This window comes from Ambystoma mexicanum, chromosome 1p, assembly GCF_040938575.1.
Source record: "Ambystoma mexicanum isolate Mex_15411 chromosome 1p, UKY_AmexF1_1, whole genome shotgun sequence".
NCBI lineage: Eukaryota > Metazoa > Chordata > Amphibia > Caudata > Ambystomatidae > Ambystoma > Ambystoma mexicanum.
In genome coordinates this window covers 1,260,233,995-1,260,248,937 of record NC_090921.1, presented here as the reverse complement: position 1 = coordinate 1,260,248,937, position 14,943 = coordinate 1,260,233,995, and the positions used below count along the sequence as shown (strand labels likewise).

Sequence of the window (14,943 nt, the reverse complement as noted above, 5' to 3'; positions counted from 1 at the left end):
CTTCCCCTGTACAGCCCCATCCTCACTCCCAATTTCCCAATTTCTGCTCTTCCTCCAAACAGCCAACCACCCTCCTTTTCCTCGCTTCTCAGCAGCTGGCGATCATCGTCTGCCCCTTCTGCCCACTGCTCTGATCCTCCATCCTCCTCTGCACGCCCGGCCTGCTCTGTCCACATGCGCCGGACCCTCTGTACTTATCCTGTGTGGGCTACTGCTGCAAGGAACACCAAGTTATCTTTACTCTTCGGTGCCCTTTGCAAGGAGATGTCTCCCACCTCCAGTGCCTTTGTCAACCAAACCAGTGAGGAAGTCCAAGACTCCTTCTCATTTGCAGCCTTAATGTCTCTCATCTTCCCCTGTACCCATTTCCCCTCACTAAACCATGGTCCTCCTGGTCTCTTCTCATGAATCTCTTTCTGCACCTTTCCAGGAGCACCTCAGAACTCCCATCACAGCCCCCTACCGCCACTCAAATCCTCCCTGACCACCAGCAATGTCAATGGCTTCTGGGTTCTTTCTTCCTGAAGCCCCCCTAGCAGCTGGCATCTACCTCTTGATTGCAGAAGACACATTACCATGCCCCCGTTCCTTTGGATGCTCCAGTTTTGGTTGCTCCCACCCTACCTTTTCTTTAAACGATACCCCAGATGCGCGCCCCCATTAAACCACAACTCTCCAATGGTTGAACTCTCACCCCACACTTTCTGAAAAAACAGCACATGAGGTTGCCCCCGTCTCCACAATGCTCTCCTCGTGCCTGAATGCTGAGTCTTTGACCCACCGCTGACCCCCTCTCCTCACCCGCTCACTCTTCCTAGCCACCGGGAACCCACATCAGTTTACTTGACCTTAAACATTGATCTTGACCTCGCCCCCTTGATCCGGCCACTTATTGCCCCCCGATGAGATCCCCTGCGCTGTAATTGGCCCCTCCCGGAGATGGCACCACCGCACATTGGCCATTTCGCGCAGACACCCTACCTCTGTAACTATACACGTGGCCCTGCACTCCTACATCTCTGGCGTTGTTGTATCTGTACCTGTGGCCCTGTGTCTGTAACCCTGTTATTGTGGCCTTTCGAGTGTACGTACCTGCAGCACTGTGCCTGACACTGTGGGCACCCGGGACTGTCTGAGACTGCGTGTCTACAATCATCCCATACTGAGTGCATTTCTTTTCCCCCCTCTTTCCTTTTGCCCCGAGAGATGGTGCTGAGAGATGTCAGGGGATAATGAGGACGATCTCTGCCGCTTGGCCCTCACACTCGTCCGCGAGCTCTGCTACAATGCCAAAGGCTACGAAGACAAAGAGAAATGCTTGGAGTTTGAAGACCTGAGACGCGCCCTCAGCCGCCCTTGGCCCCCGGACCCTGGTAAGGTTGCGCTGCAGCCACTTACTTTCATGCATTTTACACCTGCCACCTCCACTACGTGTATTATACGTATATACCGCCCATACGATCTGTGTCTCAGACAAGACAACTGCAGCTCCCCCACTCACTGTGCATTACCACGCTTGTAGGTCTCCCTTACTTTCTACACCACTGGCTGGAGGACTCACTTTCACACTGATATACTGGATTTTACTCACTTTCTCACCACTTACACTCTTTCACTCACTTTCTCTTCTAATCTCTTGCTCACCCTTTCTCTTTGGAATGTTCACTACATTTCGCATCAACCCCAAAAGTTCATCATTCCACTCAGTCTGTATGTTCGCGATTTTTCTCTCTTTTGTTCATTCACTGTCTCAGCCACTCCCTCTTTAACTTGACTAATAACTCCATCCTCTCCCACTAGGCCATTCACTCTTTCACTCACTCACACACTCCCTACAACACTCCATCTAAAACTCAACCCAACCACCTCACCTACACGTGTTTGCTCTCTCACCCTCCTTAGCTGAGCACTCCTGGGCTATGTGTAATCCAAAGGGTAAATAGCACTTCTGTAATAACGCCTCTGTCCGCGGTCCTTGCTATGTGGATTGCTTGAGTGAATGGGTGTAGACCTTGCACGGAAATCCAGCAGTTTCTGTGCTGTTGTTCTCACAAAAGGCAATCGTAAATGTGTCCTGCCAGGTACGTGCATGGCGGACAGCCTTTGCATGCTTCTCTATGGATTTCGCGGTCACCAGGCATAATCCATCAGAAACCCAGCATCTCCGCCGGCATGAAAATGCACGGCGGGTTTGTACGCATCCAGCTTTTTTGTGCGGAGCGGCAGATGCACACTTTCAGCTCAGCAGTAAATCACTGAAAAGTACACAGCTCTTAATTTACAGATGGAGGCAGTAAATTACGATCCACCCCCTCGCCCCCTGTGCCCCCTAGCATTAATATGATAATCTTACTCTCTCGTCCGCTCACACATTCACTTGTTTGCTCTGTCTCTCCAGACTACCATTTTGTTTACCAGAATCATCACATCAGTAATTAGTATGTGCAATGGAAGGCAACCAAGAGGTGGGTAGAGAGCACATACATGTGCACCACTCCAGGTTTGAAGTTTAGTTTATTTATAAAGCGCAAACCAGGCCCAGGGGCAACCGGGCGCATACTCTTGAAAACAGGTTACAATAGTCAGTAAAAACACAATAAATTACACAAATATACAATAATGTACAGAGAAGTACCAATAGCAGAATATAATACAAGTACAATAAAGGAGGTGTATATTCTCATAACCTATGATAAACGTGTAAGGCAGGACTGAGTGAGGAGCTTCAAACATCATGAGAGAACAGCCAAGATTTGGCGTTGTTCTTGAAGGTTTGGAACGACGGTTCAGTTCTGATGGGAGTAGGCAGAGTGTTCCAGAGTTTGGAGGCTAGGACAGGGAAGCTCTCACCACCCGCTTTTTGAAGTTTGAATCTATGCAGGGTGAGGGTGTGAGTTTGAGCTGATCTAGTGGGTCGAGAGGAGGTGTGGAGTGTGAGGCGAGAGGAGAGGAAGGGCGGGGCATTGTTATTCAGGCATTTGTGGGTCAGGCCTAGAGTTTTCAGGGCAATTCTTTGTTTTACCGGGAGCCAACATAAGTCAGATCTGACGGTGGATATATGTGAACGTCTCAGGATGTTTAAGGCTGCCCTTATGGCATTGTTTTGTACAGTTTGCAATTTATTGAGGTTGGACTGACTGGTCCCTAGGTAGAGAGCACTGCAGTAGTCGATTTTGGCCATAATGAGTGAGGGTGATGCAGTTGGGAGAGTTTAGAAAGGGTCTGCAGGCAGTGATAAGTTTACACGTATAGGCTGATGCTGACCTTACTGCATTTGTTTGTCTGTTCAGGGAGAGCGTGGAATCGAGATAGATGCCTAAAGTTTTTGTGTCTTTAGAGACCTTAATATCATTGCCGTCAATGGTGAAGGACTTGTACTTTTGATCTAGTTTATTGAGACGATGGCTTGATCCTAGGAGTAAGAGCTCGGTCTTATCATCGTTGAGGCAAAGTTTGTGATGTGACATCCAGGCCTGAATGACCAGGTAGACATCATTCAAGGCTTTAGTGTCGGCTGTGTAATCACCCGTGATAGGAATGAGTATCTGGGTGTCGTCCGCATAGTTGGTGTAGGAGACACCCAGATAGTCAAGCACATCGAAGAGGGGCTTAGTGAATACGTTGTACAACGTAGGGGACACGCAAGAGCCTTGAGGAACGCCACAGTGAATGGGAAAGGGGACAGCCGATGCAGTAGGTGAGAAGACCCTCATGGATCTGTTGCTCAGGAATGAATGGATCCAGGCATTGGCAGAGTCTGAGAAGTGGGCCGCAGATTTAAGATGTTGGCAGAGCATTTGGTGGTTGACCAAATCGAAAGCCGCGGAGAGGTCAAGGAGAAGGAGTAGTGCTAACTTCCCATTGTCCTTTAATGTCTCCATCTGGATTTTCAGATCAATTAGAGCTCATTCAGTGTCGTGTTTAGGGCGGAGTCCTGATTGTCTTAGTCCCAGGAGATTGCTGGATTCGAGGTAATTTTGAATCTGCAGGTAGGCTGCATGATCCAGGATCTTGAGCAGGAACGGGACCGTAGTGATTGGTCTAAGATCAGTTGGGATGTTAGGGTCAAGAGATGTTTTTTGAGAAGTGGGATTACCCACGCATCCTTGAGGTTGTCCGGGACTATACCCGTCTTGAAAGAGGCATTTATGAATGATGTGATGAAAGGGGCTAGGTCGTGAGATGCTTCCTTGATGATAGGTGCCGGGCAAGGGTCACCCTGGCAATTGGACGGTTTGAGGTTGTTTATGATTCCTTCTACTTCAAGGGTGGTGAGCGGGGAGAACAAGAAAGGTTTATGAGAGGGATAGGCTTGATGAGTATTGAGTATAGGTGTGGTCGGTGATTGGTCAGACTGTAGGGATTTTTGTTTATCACTAATTTTGGTTTGGAGGATGGCGATTTTACCCAGGAGTGCTGTCTGGATATTCGTACACCAAGTACTATCCTTGGTGCACCAGTCAGGGGGAGCTGCAGGTGTCTCAAGTTCCTTAAGTATTTTGAAAAGTTCCTTGGTATTCGACTGGGCTGACACAATACAGTTATTGTAGGAATCTTTTTTAGCCTGGAGTAAGGCTTCTTTATAGTTAAGAGTGGCTGACAGAAGACCGTCCTTATGGGCATCAGACAGGTGACTTTTCCAGCATGACTCTGCAATACGTTTCTCCTTGCGTAGTACTCTGAGCTGGGGAGTGAACCATGAGTTGAGGTGAGTGCGTTGTTTAGGTCTCCTATGTTTGAGCGGGGCAATAGGGTTGATGGCTGCAAGCACTGACTGGTTGTCGATGTCGGCTGGGATGGTGGGGTCCGAACAATTGTCACGAGCATTATTGACGGTGGGAAGGATGAGATGGAGTAGTTTTTCCGTGGTTATGTTCTTTTTATTTCCAGTGAAGGTGGCTGGGGCGACAGGAGGCATGGGTAGAGAGGCTGCTTCAATACTGAAGGTGATAATGTGGTGATCAGACCAGATGCAAGGGGCGTTCGAGAGTACACGGATATTGCAATTGGTGTCACTGAGCCAGTCAAGGAACCGCCCTTTGATGTGGGTGGGTTCCTGTATATGGTGTGAAAATCCTAGATCTGTTAGGGTATTGGCGAGGTTGAGGGCCGCGGAATCATTAGGGTCTAGGTAGCCTAGATTAAGGTCACGAAGAATGATGGTTTGCGAGTTGGATTTCGCTTTATCAAGTACTAAGGCAGAGATGCCATCCACAAAGGATGTAGGAGGACCAGGCGGTCTGTATATTAGGTGGATGGCAACCGTTGGTTAGCAGAAAGTTGGAGTTTGACAGAGAGAAACTCTGCGGATTCCACCTTAGTGCTTGGGATGGATCTAAGTCCTAGAGAGTTTCTATAGATGAATGCAATTCCTCCACCTCTCGAGGTGCGGTCACATCTGATAATGGAATAATCTGTGGGGATAGCCAGAGAGAGTGCAGGGCCTGATGCGGCATGTAGGCAGGTCTCAGAAATGGCGATGAGATCAAGTTCCTGAGTCTTGATAAGATCGGCAATGTCCAATGCGTGGGCAGCTAGTGACCTTGCGTTGATCAGAGCGGCCTTGATTACGCCGACTTTGCTTGTTGAAGCAAGGTTAGTCTGAAGGCAATGGGGCGTAGGTGAGGTGGACGTTTGGGGGGGCAGGCTGAAGGTCGGGGTTTTCAAATGTGAGCTCGGGTACATAGGGTGACCTTTCTTACCCATAAGTCTAGAGCCTAGTCTTTTGTTTCTTAGGGTGGTGGAGCAAGGTTGGTTAGGTGTAGGTTTTTTGGCGAAATGGTCAAGCCATAAGGCCAGGGCATTAAGATAGATGTTGGGGTTCTGGGGTACAGTGCTTGAATAAGTATCAGCAAGTCTATAAGTGGAGGCCATGGATGTGGTGTGCAAAGTTCTGGGAGCAACTAAGTTAGCTGATGAGAGGTAGAGCGTCCAGGTAAGGTGGTAATAGTAAATACTGGTGGAATTTTAATTATTTCATCTTAAAATGCCACCTTTTAATGAATTTGGATCTCATACGATATGTACCCCATCGGGTCAATATCTCATGCCATCCAAACTCATACTAAGGGATTTCTTAAATTGTAATGAAGCATGTAGCGTAAGCATTTACCACAATGAGAGAGCCTACCTATTTGTAATTGTAATTGGTAACGCGCTTAATACCCATATTTCTAAGAGCAGACCCAGTGATCGAACCTGTGTTGCTTTCCAAGGTGAGCACGTTGCCCCTGAGCTATCCTCCCGCAAGTACATTACCTCCCCTGTAAATGGTGCAAAGTTATGTATGTATGTAAAAAGCAGATCGATGTGATGTTAACAAATGACAAATGGGTTTTTCCAAACCGTTTTACTGAAAAAAATAACGCTTTTTTATTTTAATTTGGGGGGTTCCCCTGTGCGTCTAAACCCTCCCCAATCTCCCCCCACACCTTTTTACACCTTTACCCCACGCCCCATATTTTTTAATTATTTCAGTTTCGGTAAAAAAGTAATTCTCTTTTTTCTATTCAGTATCGTCACTGGATACCGTAAATAGCTGCTACACAGACTCTGGCACTGGGCCTTGCATGTATATCTTAATAATGCTGCTCCCCCCCTCACTGTTCCAGGTCTAGGTCCTATTAAATCACCCTTTGGGGTGTATTTTCACCCAGATAGCCATCCCACCCAGGGAACACTGCCATCATCCCATGTATGTCAATTTTGTTCAGTATGACTGCCCTACTGTCTAGTAAATTAAAAAAACAAAAAAAGAGAGAGGTGCAGGCAAAGTGTGGTATAAAAATCCAGGAAGCCTTTTGGCTCCCAGAACCCCATCTTGAACACTTACCTTTGCCGTAAACATACTTTTTCGACACAAATGTTACCCTCCTGTTCTTAGATACTTCGATCAGAAGAGGGGGTATGGCTCAGCCCTGCCAACCTCTTAATCAAAGGGCAGCCCCCTATCACAGAGGAAGTTGGGCTAGTCGGAATCAAACAGCAACACAAACAAGCTTCCACTGGAAAGAAAAAATACTTGCTCCAAACTCTTGTTATTTTTTCATTAGATGCTTGAAGACGAATCACGTATTATAACGCTAATGCATAACTCTGTTAAAAAAAAAGACTTAATTTGACAAACTTGATCAGAAGCAAATTTGAACTGTTTATTTAAGCAATAAGCCCCTAGCCGCGGGGGCATTACTGAGTTAGGTAATGCCCCAGGGCCCACAGTTACAGGTCCCAGCAAAGCGAGGGCATTAAAGAAGGCCCCGAGGCCTTACGTGACTCGGTAATGCCCTCGTGGCGAGGTGCTTATTGCTATAAGTACCCCGGCCCATAAAACCGGGGTACTAATAGCATTGTTTTTCTGTTCCGAAACGCTGCAGCGTTTCGGAACAGAAAAAAGAAAATGGCCACGGGGATGGGAAAACGGAGTCCATTTTCCCTTTCCATGGCGGCCATCGGGAGCGGACGCGCTGGGGACAGAAGTGTTCCCAGCGCGTTTGCTCCCGAAAAAGGAACAAAAAGAAGGTAAGTGGGGTTGGGAGGGCAGGGAGTGGATTGTTTGGAGGGTGGGGTGGGGGGACAAAACACTTACCTGAATCCCCGGCGGGGGAGGATGGCAGCCTCCAGCCATGTGGAGGCTCAGAGCGGGGATTGCCCCGTGTCAAGCCTTCTCATTGGCTGAGGGGCTGCCACACCCCCCGCCGGAAACAAAGGAAAGGAATCCCAAGCGAGGGATTCTCAGTCGGGTAAAGCCCCGGCGAGGACCAATCAGATTGCATGCAACAATCTGATTGTCCCTCGCCGCGTCCTAATTATCACAAAACAAACATTTGGTATGAATCACCTGAAGGGGATTGGATTAAAAAAACTAAGATTAAAACAGAGAAAAAGAGAAACCGAGTTAGAGATGGCCCCTTCCCAAAGTACCAATAGTAGGAAAAAAATGGAGAGGACAGAAAATGAAGACTAAATAAAATGTGCTAAATTAGCACAGAATATATTTGTCTTGATGTAATCAGCAGAACTTCAAATCGTTTAGCATGAAATGTGAAATGGAACTGAAACATTCAAGCTAAATCACATAGATCACCCTGCACAAAAACGAATCATCGGTTTTGAATAATGGACAAAGATATCAACCAGGAGCGCTGTTAAATCGGTCGCTGAAAGGCTATCATTTCTTCCAGAGTTCCACACGTTACTCTGTGGACAATATCGGGTCTTCTGAGCGTCGCTTCCTCCTGACCACCTTCCCTCTGTATGTCGGCACTTATTCTTTGGGCAGTGGTGATTGTTGGGACCATGAGGTCACGACTGCACATGGTTGCTAGGATACCAAAATCTGTGGTCTATTCTTTGTCATCTAAGAATAAGCATGTTTCATTACAAACGATTAGACCTGCAGGGAGTATATTGGCTTTTAAATATTCCCTGAGGAAATGGCCGTCAAGTTGTGTCCTAAAGCACTTCTTTTTTGGATTTCAATAGGTCTTCACTGGAATTGCAAACAATGGCAGTGGGATTAGTGCCAGTGGGGTCAAAAGAGGAAGGGCCCCTCAAAATATTAGAAGTTTGTTTACCCCCGTTTCTGACGTATGATTCCACATGATGGTAATTAATTATGCAACAGTTTTTAGATCCATCGATCAGAAGAGGGGGTATGGCTTAGTCCTGCCAGCCAACAGTAGCCAGTCTAAATAAACCACAGTGAAGATAAAAGCATTTGACAGCATCCAGATGGTGAAGACCCAGAATTGTTCTTTAAGCAAGATTAACCACCACAGCGGGCTTCACCAGCCAGTAACAGCCAGGGGCTCAATTTGGAGGATAGCTCAGTGGCTACATGCACGCCTTGGAAGCAAGACAATACAAAGCAACACAGGTTCGATCCCCGGGTCCGTGCTTAGAAACCTCTGGGTATTTAAGCACGTTATAAATACGCAACTAAGACAAAAAAAACAATTACGCAAACTAAAAACATAAACAATTCCTGTAACAGCACCTCAATGCCTGCGGGCTGTGTAAGCGCTTTAAAAATGCTAAATAAAAAAAAAATGTACAGGCACAAACCAAGTGAGGGCTTTAACACCAGGCCCAGGCACCACTACCAGGCGGCGAATCCCACCACTACAGCTGCTATTGCTATTCGCACCCCAGCGCCCAGCTCCAAAGTGCTAATAGTACGCAAAGTTAAAAGAACAGCAGCAAGTACTGGGTCATCTTGAAAACAGCAGCACTGAAAATGAAAGACAGGGCTCTGAGTAGATCCTGTCTTCCATTTCCATGGCTTTTGCTTCTGGGGCAGAAAGAAGAAGGCGGGAAAAAGGAGGTAAGTGGAAGCGTGGGGTGAAGGGTCAGTGGGTGGCGGGAGCAGCAGGGCCCTCATGGAGAAGGGGAGGAACAGCAGGTGGGGCGGGGGTGTGAGCAGCTGACAGCTTGCACAGACTGCAAGCCTGGGTCGATAGGCTCGGCCCGCACTCTGAGCATCTGATTCACTGCCATGCCCACCCAGAGTGCTGATTAAACCTTAGAACACATTTACCTGTTTATTTCATTTCCACTCAGTACTTGCTTCGAGTGGCCTCGGATCATGAGAGCCAGAATAGAGGACCTGCAAGGGGCCGGAGTCAGCATGCTGAAGAGGAATGTGTTGAGGTTTTTTTCCGAATATAAGGAGATTTGCGAGGTTCCTGTTGTCAGTGTTGAATAGTAAGGCTAGTTGTAAAAAGATAAATGAGGTTTGCCAACGTTTGCTGACATTTACACATCAGAATGAGCAGCTACACTACTGCTGGAACACAGTGAGGGGTTTGTTGACAAAACGTCATCTAAATCCCTGGGAAGGAATTGGGCAGGAACAAGACAGAGCTTCGCTCTGGCAAAATCTGAATGGCTAAGCGCAGTTCCATAAAAACTGGAAGCACACTTTACTGTCATGGTGACTGTTCTGACAGATGAAATGAGCATCTTGCCAAGTGTGCATTGCATGCTCAGAAGGAAATGCACACTTGAATTACAATCACAGACATGTTTGATAAATTGGTGGTCATTCTTAAGTTCCCAAGATACACTTTACTTTTATGCATAGTAGCCAGCATCCCATATTCAGGACACCCACATTATTCAACACTTGGTTCTGCCCCTAACTCCCACCCATACCACTAACAATCAGCCTCCGAGCTGATGCCCCACACTCCGCAAGAATGTGCACGTAAATAGGGCGAGGGAGTTCCCCCAGTAAGTGGGATTCATTTCCAGCGCTGATAAAACCTAGCATTGACTGGTAAAAAAAAACTGCCGTACTTAGGAAACATTTTGGGAATATTAGTCTCATTGGCATCCTCACCTAATGCAAATGCTGACCTTTTATCACTGCTCTATACCAGCTCGCTGACTCCAAGACCAACCTTTCGGAGTAATAAGGCAAGCTCTTGGGTGCACTCAAAAGTGTTTGCGTGTTGGGGATTGACGTATTGGCCAAAGACTCAAATGACAGAGCCAGCATTCCTAAATTTGAATTAATATTTGTTTTAAATATTGATGAGCGAGTATACTCAAGCAACGTGTTTCGATGATTACCAATCATATCATTGACAATAGGGATTTATTTGCTGGCCTCGAGGCCACCAGTATGATTGGTGATTGTGTCAGAATGTGTGTATTGTAAGGTCAGTAGGTCAGGAACAGGAGAGATTGCAAATGCTGTGCATCCCTTACACCAGTGGCCTCATTACCAAAACTTTTCAACGGTGCATGTGCACCTTGGCACCGTTCCAGCACCAGGGTCAAAATCGTTCTTTGCAAAAACCTATTCTTTCAATGCAGTTGAACCAGGGTAATACTTGTCATAGTTTGAATGAACTAATGCAGAATGGTGTTAGCACTTGGGCAAGTTGTAAAAATGCATTGAACGAATATGTTTTTTGCATTATAGCTATTTTTGCTCTACTGCTGTGCATACTTGCACGCGTGAAAAGATTCTCTAATATGGGCCCCGGGGTGATCAAGAATGTACCTAGTCTAACTGTTCTGTTTGAAAAAAGACTAATCCTGGACTTGAATAAGAGGCTACGACGCGCAGCATAACAAACGACGTTAATTATCTGCCTACCCGAGGGGAATGTCATCTGCTTCAGACTGCACTCCATCGTGGACCAAAAATAAACGCGGGAGGCGGGAAGCCTCAGGATCACCTCTGACAATGCTAATCTCAAACACCTCCAGGAACAGCTCGCCTGCTGGAGCCGAAAGGACGGCTGCTAGAGCACGCTGCACGCTGCACGCACGTGTAGTCACGTGACCCGGAGTAAGTGCTTGTACTTGATCTCCTAAATACTTGCAATGGCACGGTGAAGTTAAACCCCATATCACACCACGGCCTGACCATTAATACGGGGAAATCAGCAATACAGGAAATTAAAAGCAAGTGTTTGGGATCCCTGCAGATTAGGTCATGGCTAGAATGGTGTCTAAAGTGTGTACAGTGTGCCAAGGGCAACAGAAACAATCGAAATATTGTCTGAGAATGCCCCCTCCCCACAAGTCATATGGGAAAGTGTGTCAGAGGGTGTTTAATTTAGTGTGCACCAATGGTTTGTGGTAGCGAGCCAACAGCGTCAATGCCAGCATTCCGTCATGATCGTCGCTCAATGCAAAATACCTCAGATAAGGTCTGGCATAGCTCTCAACCATTTGTCTCGCAAAGGCGGGTGAAATCACCCGATTTTCTTTTTGGCGGGTGAGACGCCCATTGGAATGAATGGGTGTGCAGGAGGCTTGGCGGGTGAGTCAGCCCTTTACAAGGCGGGTGACACCCGCCAAAAGCGGGTGAGTTGAGAGCTATGGGTCTGGTTTGGATGAATCAGCACACATAGCATAGCTCTCAACTCACACGCTTTTGGCGGGTGTCACCCGCCTTCTAAACAGCTGACTCACCCGCCAAGCCTCCTGCATGCCCATTCATTTCAATGGGCCTCTCACCCGCCAAAAATAAAATCGGGTGTTTTCACCCGCCTTTGTGACACAAATGGTTGAGAGCTATGACATAGGGGCTCTTTGCAAGTCTGGCAGTATATGTTAAAAGTGGCAGTAACGGTATTACCGTCACTACCGTCAGAAGGGTAGTTCAGACACAGGGGGGCGTGATTGAATTCAGATGGGAATAGAGTGTCTCAGTTCGCTAAAAACCATGAACAAGTCAACAATATAATCTCGATTTGGTGGGATTCCTTAGATGCATCAGAAAAGGAGTTGACATGTACACCTAAGGAATTTTCAAGCACTTAAAACAATTAACGTCAACTTTACCCTGCCGGAAGAAATGTAATTTTATTGATAACAAATTTTCTGTGTTTGACAAAGAAATTAGAGTTCAGAAACGTTTATTAAGAAATAATGTGAGGCAATTAATAAGTCATGTGGGGATTGGCAGTTGAAAAAGAAAGAGAAATATTCTCTCAGGAACAAATATAAGTCATGGCTAAGACCAAGAACTAATGGGTGATATTATCGAGTGCAATTCAAGGGCGATAAGGTGGAAACTAAATTCTAAACAAGACTACTAGATTAGTAATGGGCGCCCTGTGCTATCCGGTCATCCCCCAATGTTACTGCCTCCAATTCTAGCGGCACCATCATCCCTTCCTTCTCATCTAATGGCAATTCTGGCCTGAACATGTACGCATTTGTAAGATGCCACATGTTTTTCTGAATCCCTGGGAGCCATGCTACTATTATTTCAGTCCCATATCAAAATAGTTCACAATAAGCTTGAATAATTTCCCTCACGTTTAGAAGGTGTACTCCAGGTGTGGAACACACTATCCCCTTGTCAGTGAATGAGATGGTCATGTTAAGTTTGCTCATGATGTGTCTCCCCATTATGTTTACTGGTGTCTGATGGGAATGCAGTAAGGGTATAGCTAGGTCATGCTCTCCTATAGAAAGTGAAATATCGTCTGTCAATGGAACACATTCAGTCATCCCAGAGAATCCTTGAGCATTCATGGCATCACCTGACGTTCTATACTTCCTTCCGGGATGCAGGACCTGGTTGCCCCTGTTTCTACGAGAAAGGAGACCATTTTGTCACTTATCATCACCCATATGCGTGGTTCGTCTGCCGGGTTGGGTGTAATCGATATGATGGAACACATCAGGTCCATCTGTGGGCTGTCCTATTGAGGGTATAATATTATTCTGTTTCCTGAGAATGGCTTGCCCCCCACTCCAGTAACCCCCCCAAGTTTCCTGATGGGAGTTGTTGCAATGGAGTTTGTGCGTGCCAGCATCCCATCGTTTGGCTTTGCCTTGTATGATGGCTGTGTGTTATTCTGCATCTGCAGTATTTGTGGTGCCTGTGAATACTGTTGTGCTGTCATCTGCATTTGTGGTGTCTGTGTCATAGGCTGTTATGTCTGAGGGTATGCGTTTGGTGCCTGTCCTTGTTGTTGTGTCAGGTCCTGTGTATAATGCCCATTCTGTTCCCCTGGATATGCTGGCTGCTTTTGCATTCCCCCATTGTGAGGCATCCCCCCTCTGCTTCTACATAGCCTAGAGATATGTCCTATCTGTCCACACACCCAGCACTGGGGCGGTTCCCTTATTTGCCACTGACACCCTCCAGAGAACCCTTCTGGGCCCTGCTCTATTGGTTGCCTGTACCCACGATACCCTCCTGAAAATCCCCCTTGACTTTGTTGCATTTGATGCCCATACCCATGTCCCAATGGTAGCCCCCCTCTTCCTCAGAACCCATACTGTGCATCCCCTGGCCCCATGAACCCTCCTCCCACTGTCGGTGGTGCGTACTGTGTCTGTGGTGTGATCTGTCCTCCCACGCTGGTTAAAACTGCCCCTTCCATGGCATATTTAGACAGTTTCTTCTGCACTGACGTCGCTTCCCCCTACTTACTTTCCTCATGCTTTTTCCTTGCACTTTCTTGCATTACCCTGCAATAATGTACTATTGTAAGCTGTATTACTGACCACGGTTTTGCCTCCATCCACACCAATTTCTTTAGTTGCCTTTGCACCTGCTCTGATAACCCTTGGCATAATATATGATAGAATAATGCCCCTGTTTCGTCCCACGGTTCTCACATTTGAAGGCACCATAACTCTTGACTAGCCTGAATGTATTGTAAGGGGTCTTGGTCTTCCCTGGTTCTGCATGCCATAATCGCACTAATATCTGACATGTCTGGGTACTGCATTTGCAAAGCTTGCCATATGCCGCTCTGCAGTTGACAAACAATGAACCATCATGTGCCGTGTTCTGGGTTGTTACTCCTGGGTACCCCGCCCTTCTCCATACGTCATTGGCAGCCTCTCCGAGGGTCACCCCTAGTAAACCTTTTATATGCCCCACTGCTATCTTTTGCCCTGCTGTCAATGAAGATAGCGTACACCTCAAATTTTCATTGTCGATATGCTTCCAGGGTATGTATTGAAGTCACCCCCCTCCCTTTTCCAGCAAGGGGAACTGTATCAGCCCAGCCTCCCCATCCAGTCTCCCAGTGTCTCTGGTGGTGGTACATGCCCTTGCCACTTCTCCCCTCCTTTGTTATGGAATGTCTCAAAGTCTCTGTGCATATGGGGTTATGTTGTCTATGCTGTACGATGTAGCTCTGGACTGTCGTGGTCCTTCGTCCCTGTCACCCCGCAATCCCCCAGTGTCCTTCTCTCCTCCCCATGTGGAGCTTCGATCGATGTGTTTCCCTTTTGATCGATGACCAGGTCACCCTGCTCCCTTGTCCTCACTCCCTACCACATCATCTTCTGACTCAGTGGCCCCCGATTCACTGCCAAAATCGTCATGGAAGCTGAGTCTACTCAGTAACTTTGCTCCCTGTGGTTCCCATTCTAGTTCAATCTAGTTCTTGCAGTCCTCCCTCACGGAGGACTCTGTGTTGGTTTTGTCTGCGCTCTTGCTCTGCTTGCTTATACCTT

General features: G+C 47.1%; 1 protein-coding gene and 1 long non-coding RNA gene across 5 annotated transcripts in view; one reads left to right on the top strand and one right to left on the bottom strand.

Moving 5' to 3' along the window:
* The window catches only part of LOC138452761 (uncharacterized), a 118,216-nt gene extending 106,974 nt beyond the window's left edge, over positions 1–11,242 (bottom strand). The window contains exon 1 of the long non-coding RNA XR_011260311.1: positions 11,105–11,242. This is a non-coding gene — a long non-coding RNA (uncharacterized lncRNA). The remainder of the gene's footprint in view (positions 1–11,104) is intronic.
* Positions 1–14,943, top strand: part of SYT3 (synaptotagmin 3) — an 835,659-nt gene that overhangs the window by 361,025 nt on the left and 459,691 nt on the right. For all 4 annotated transcript variants that reach the window (XM_069605085.1, XM_069605103.1, XM_069605091.1 and 1 more), the window contains exon 5: positions 1,207–1,373. In XM_069605085.1, coding sequence (XP_069461186.1) covers positions 1,220–1,373 — 154 coding nt within the window. In that variant the 5' untranslated portion in view covers positions 1,207–1,219. The remainder of the gene's footprint in view (positions 1–1,206; positions 1,374–14,943) is intronic.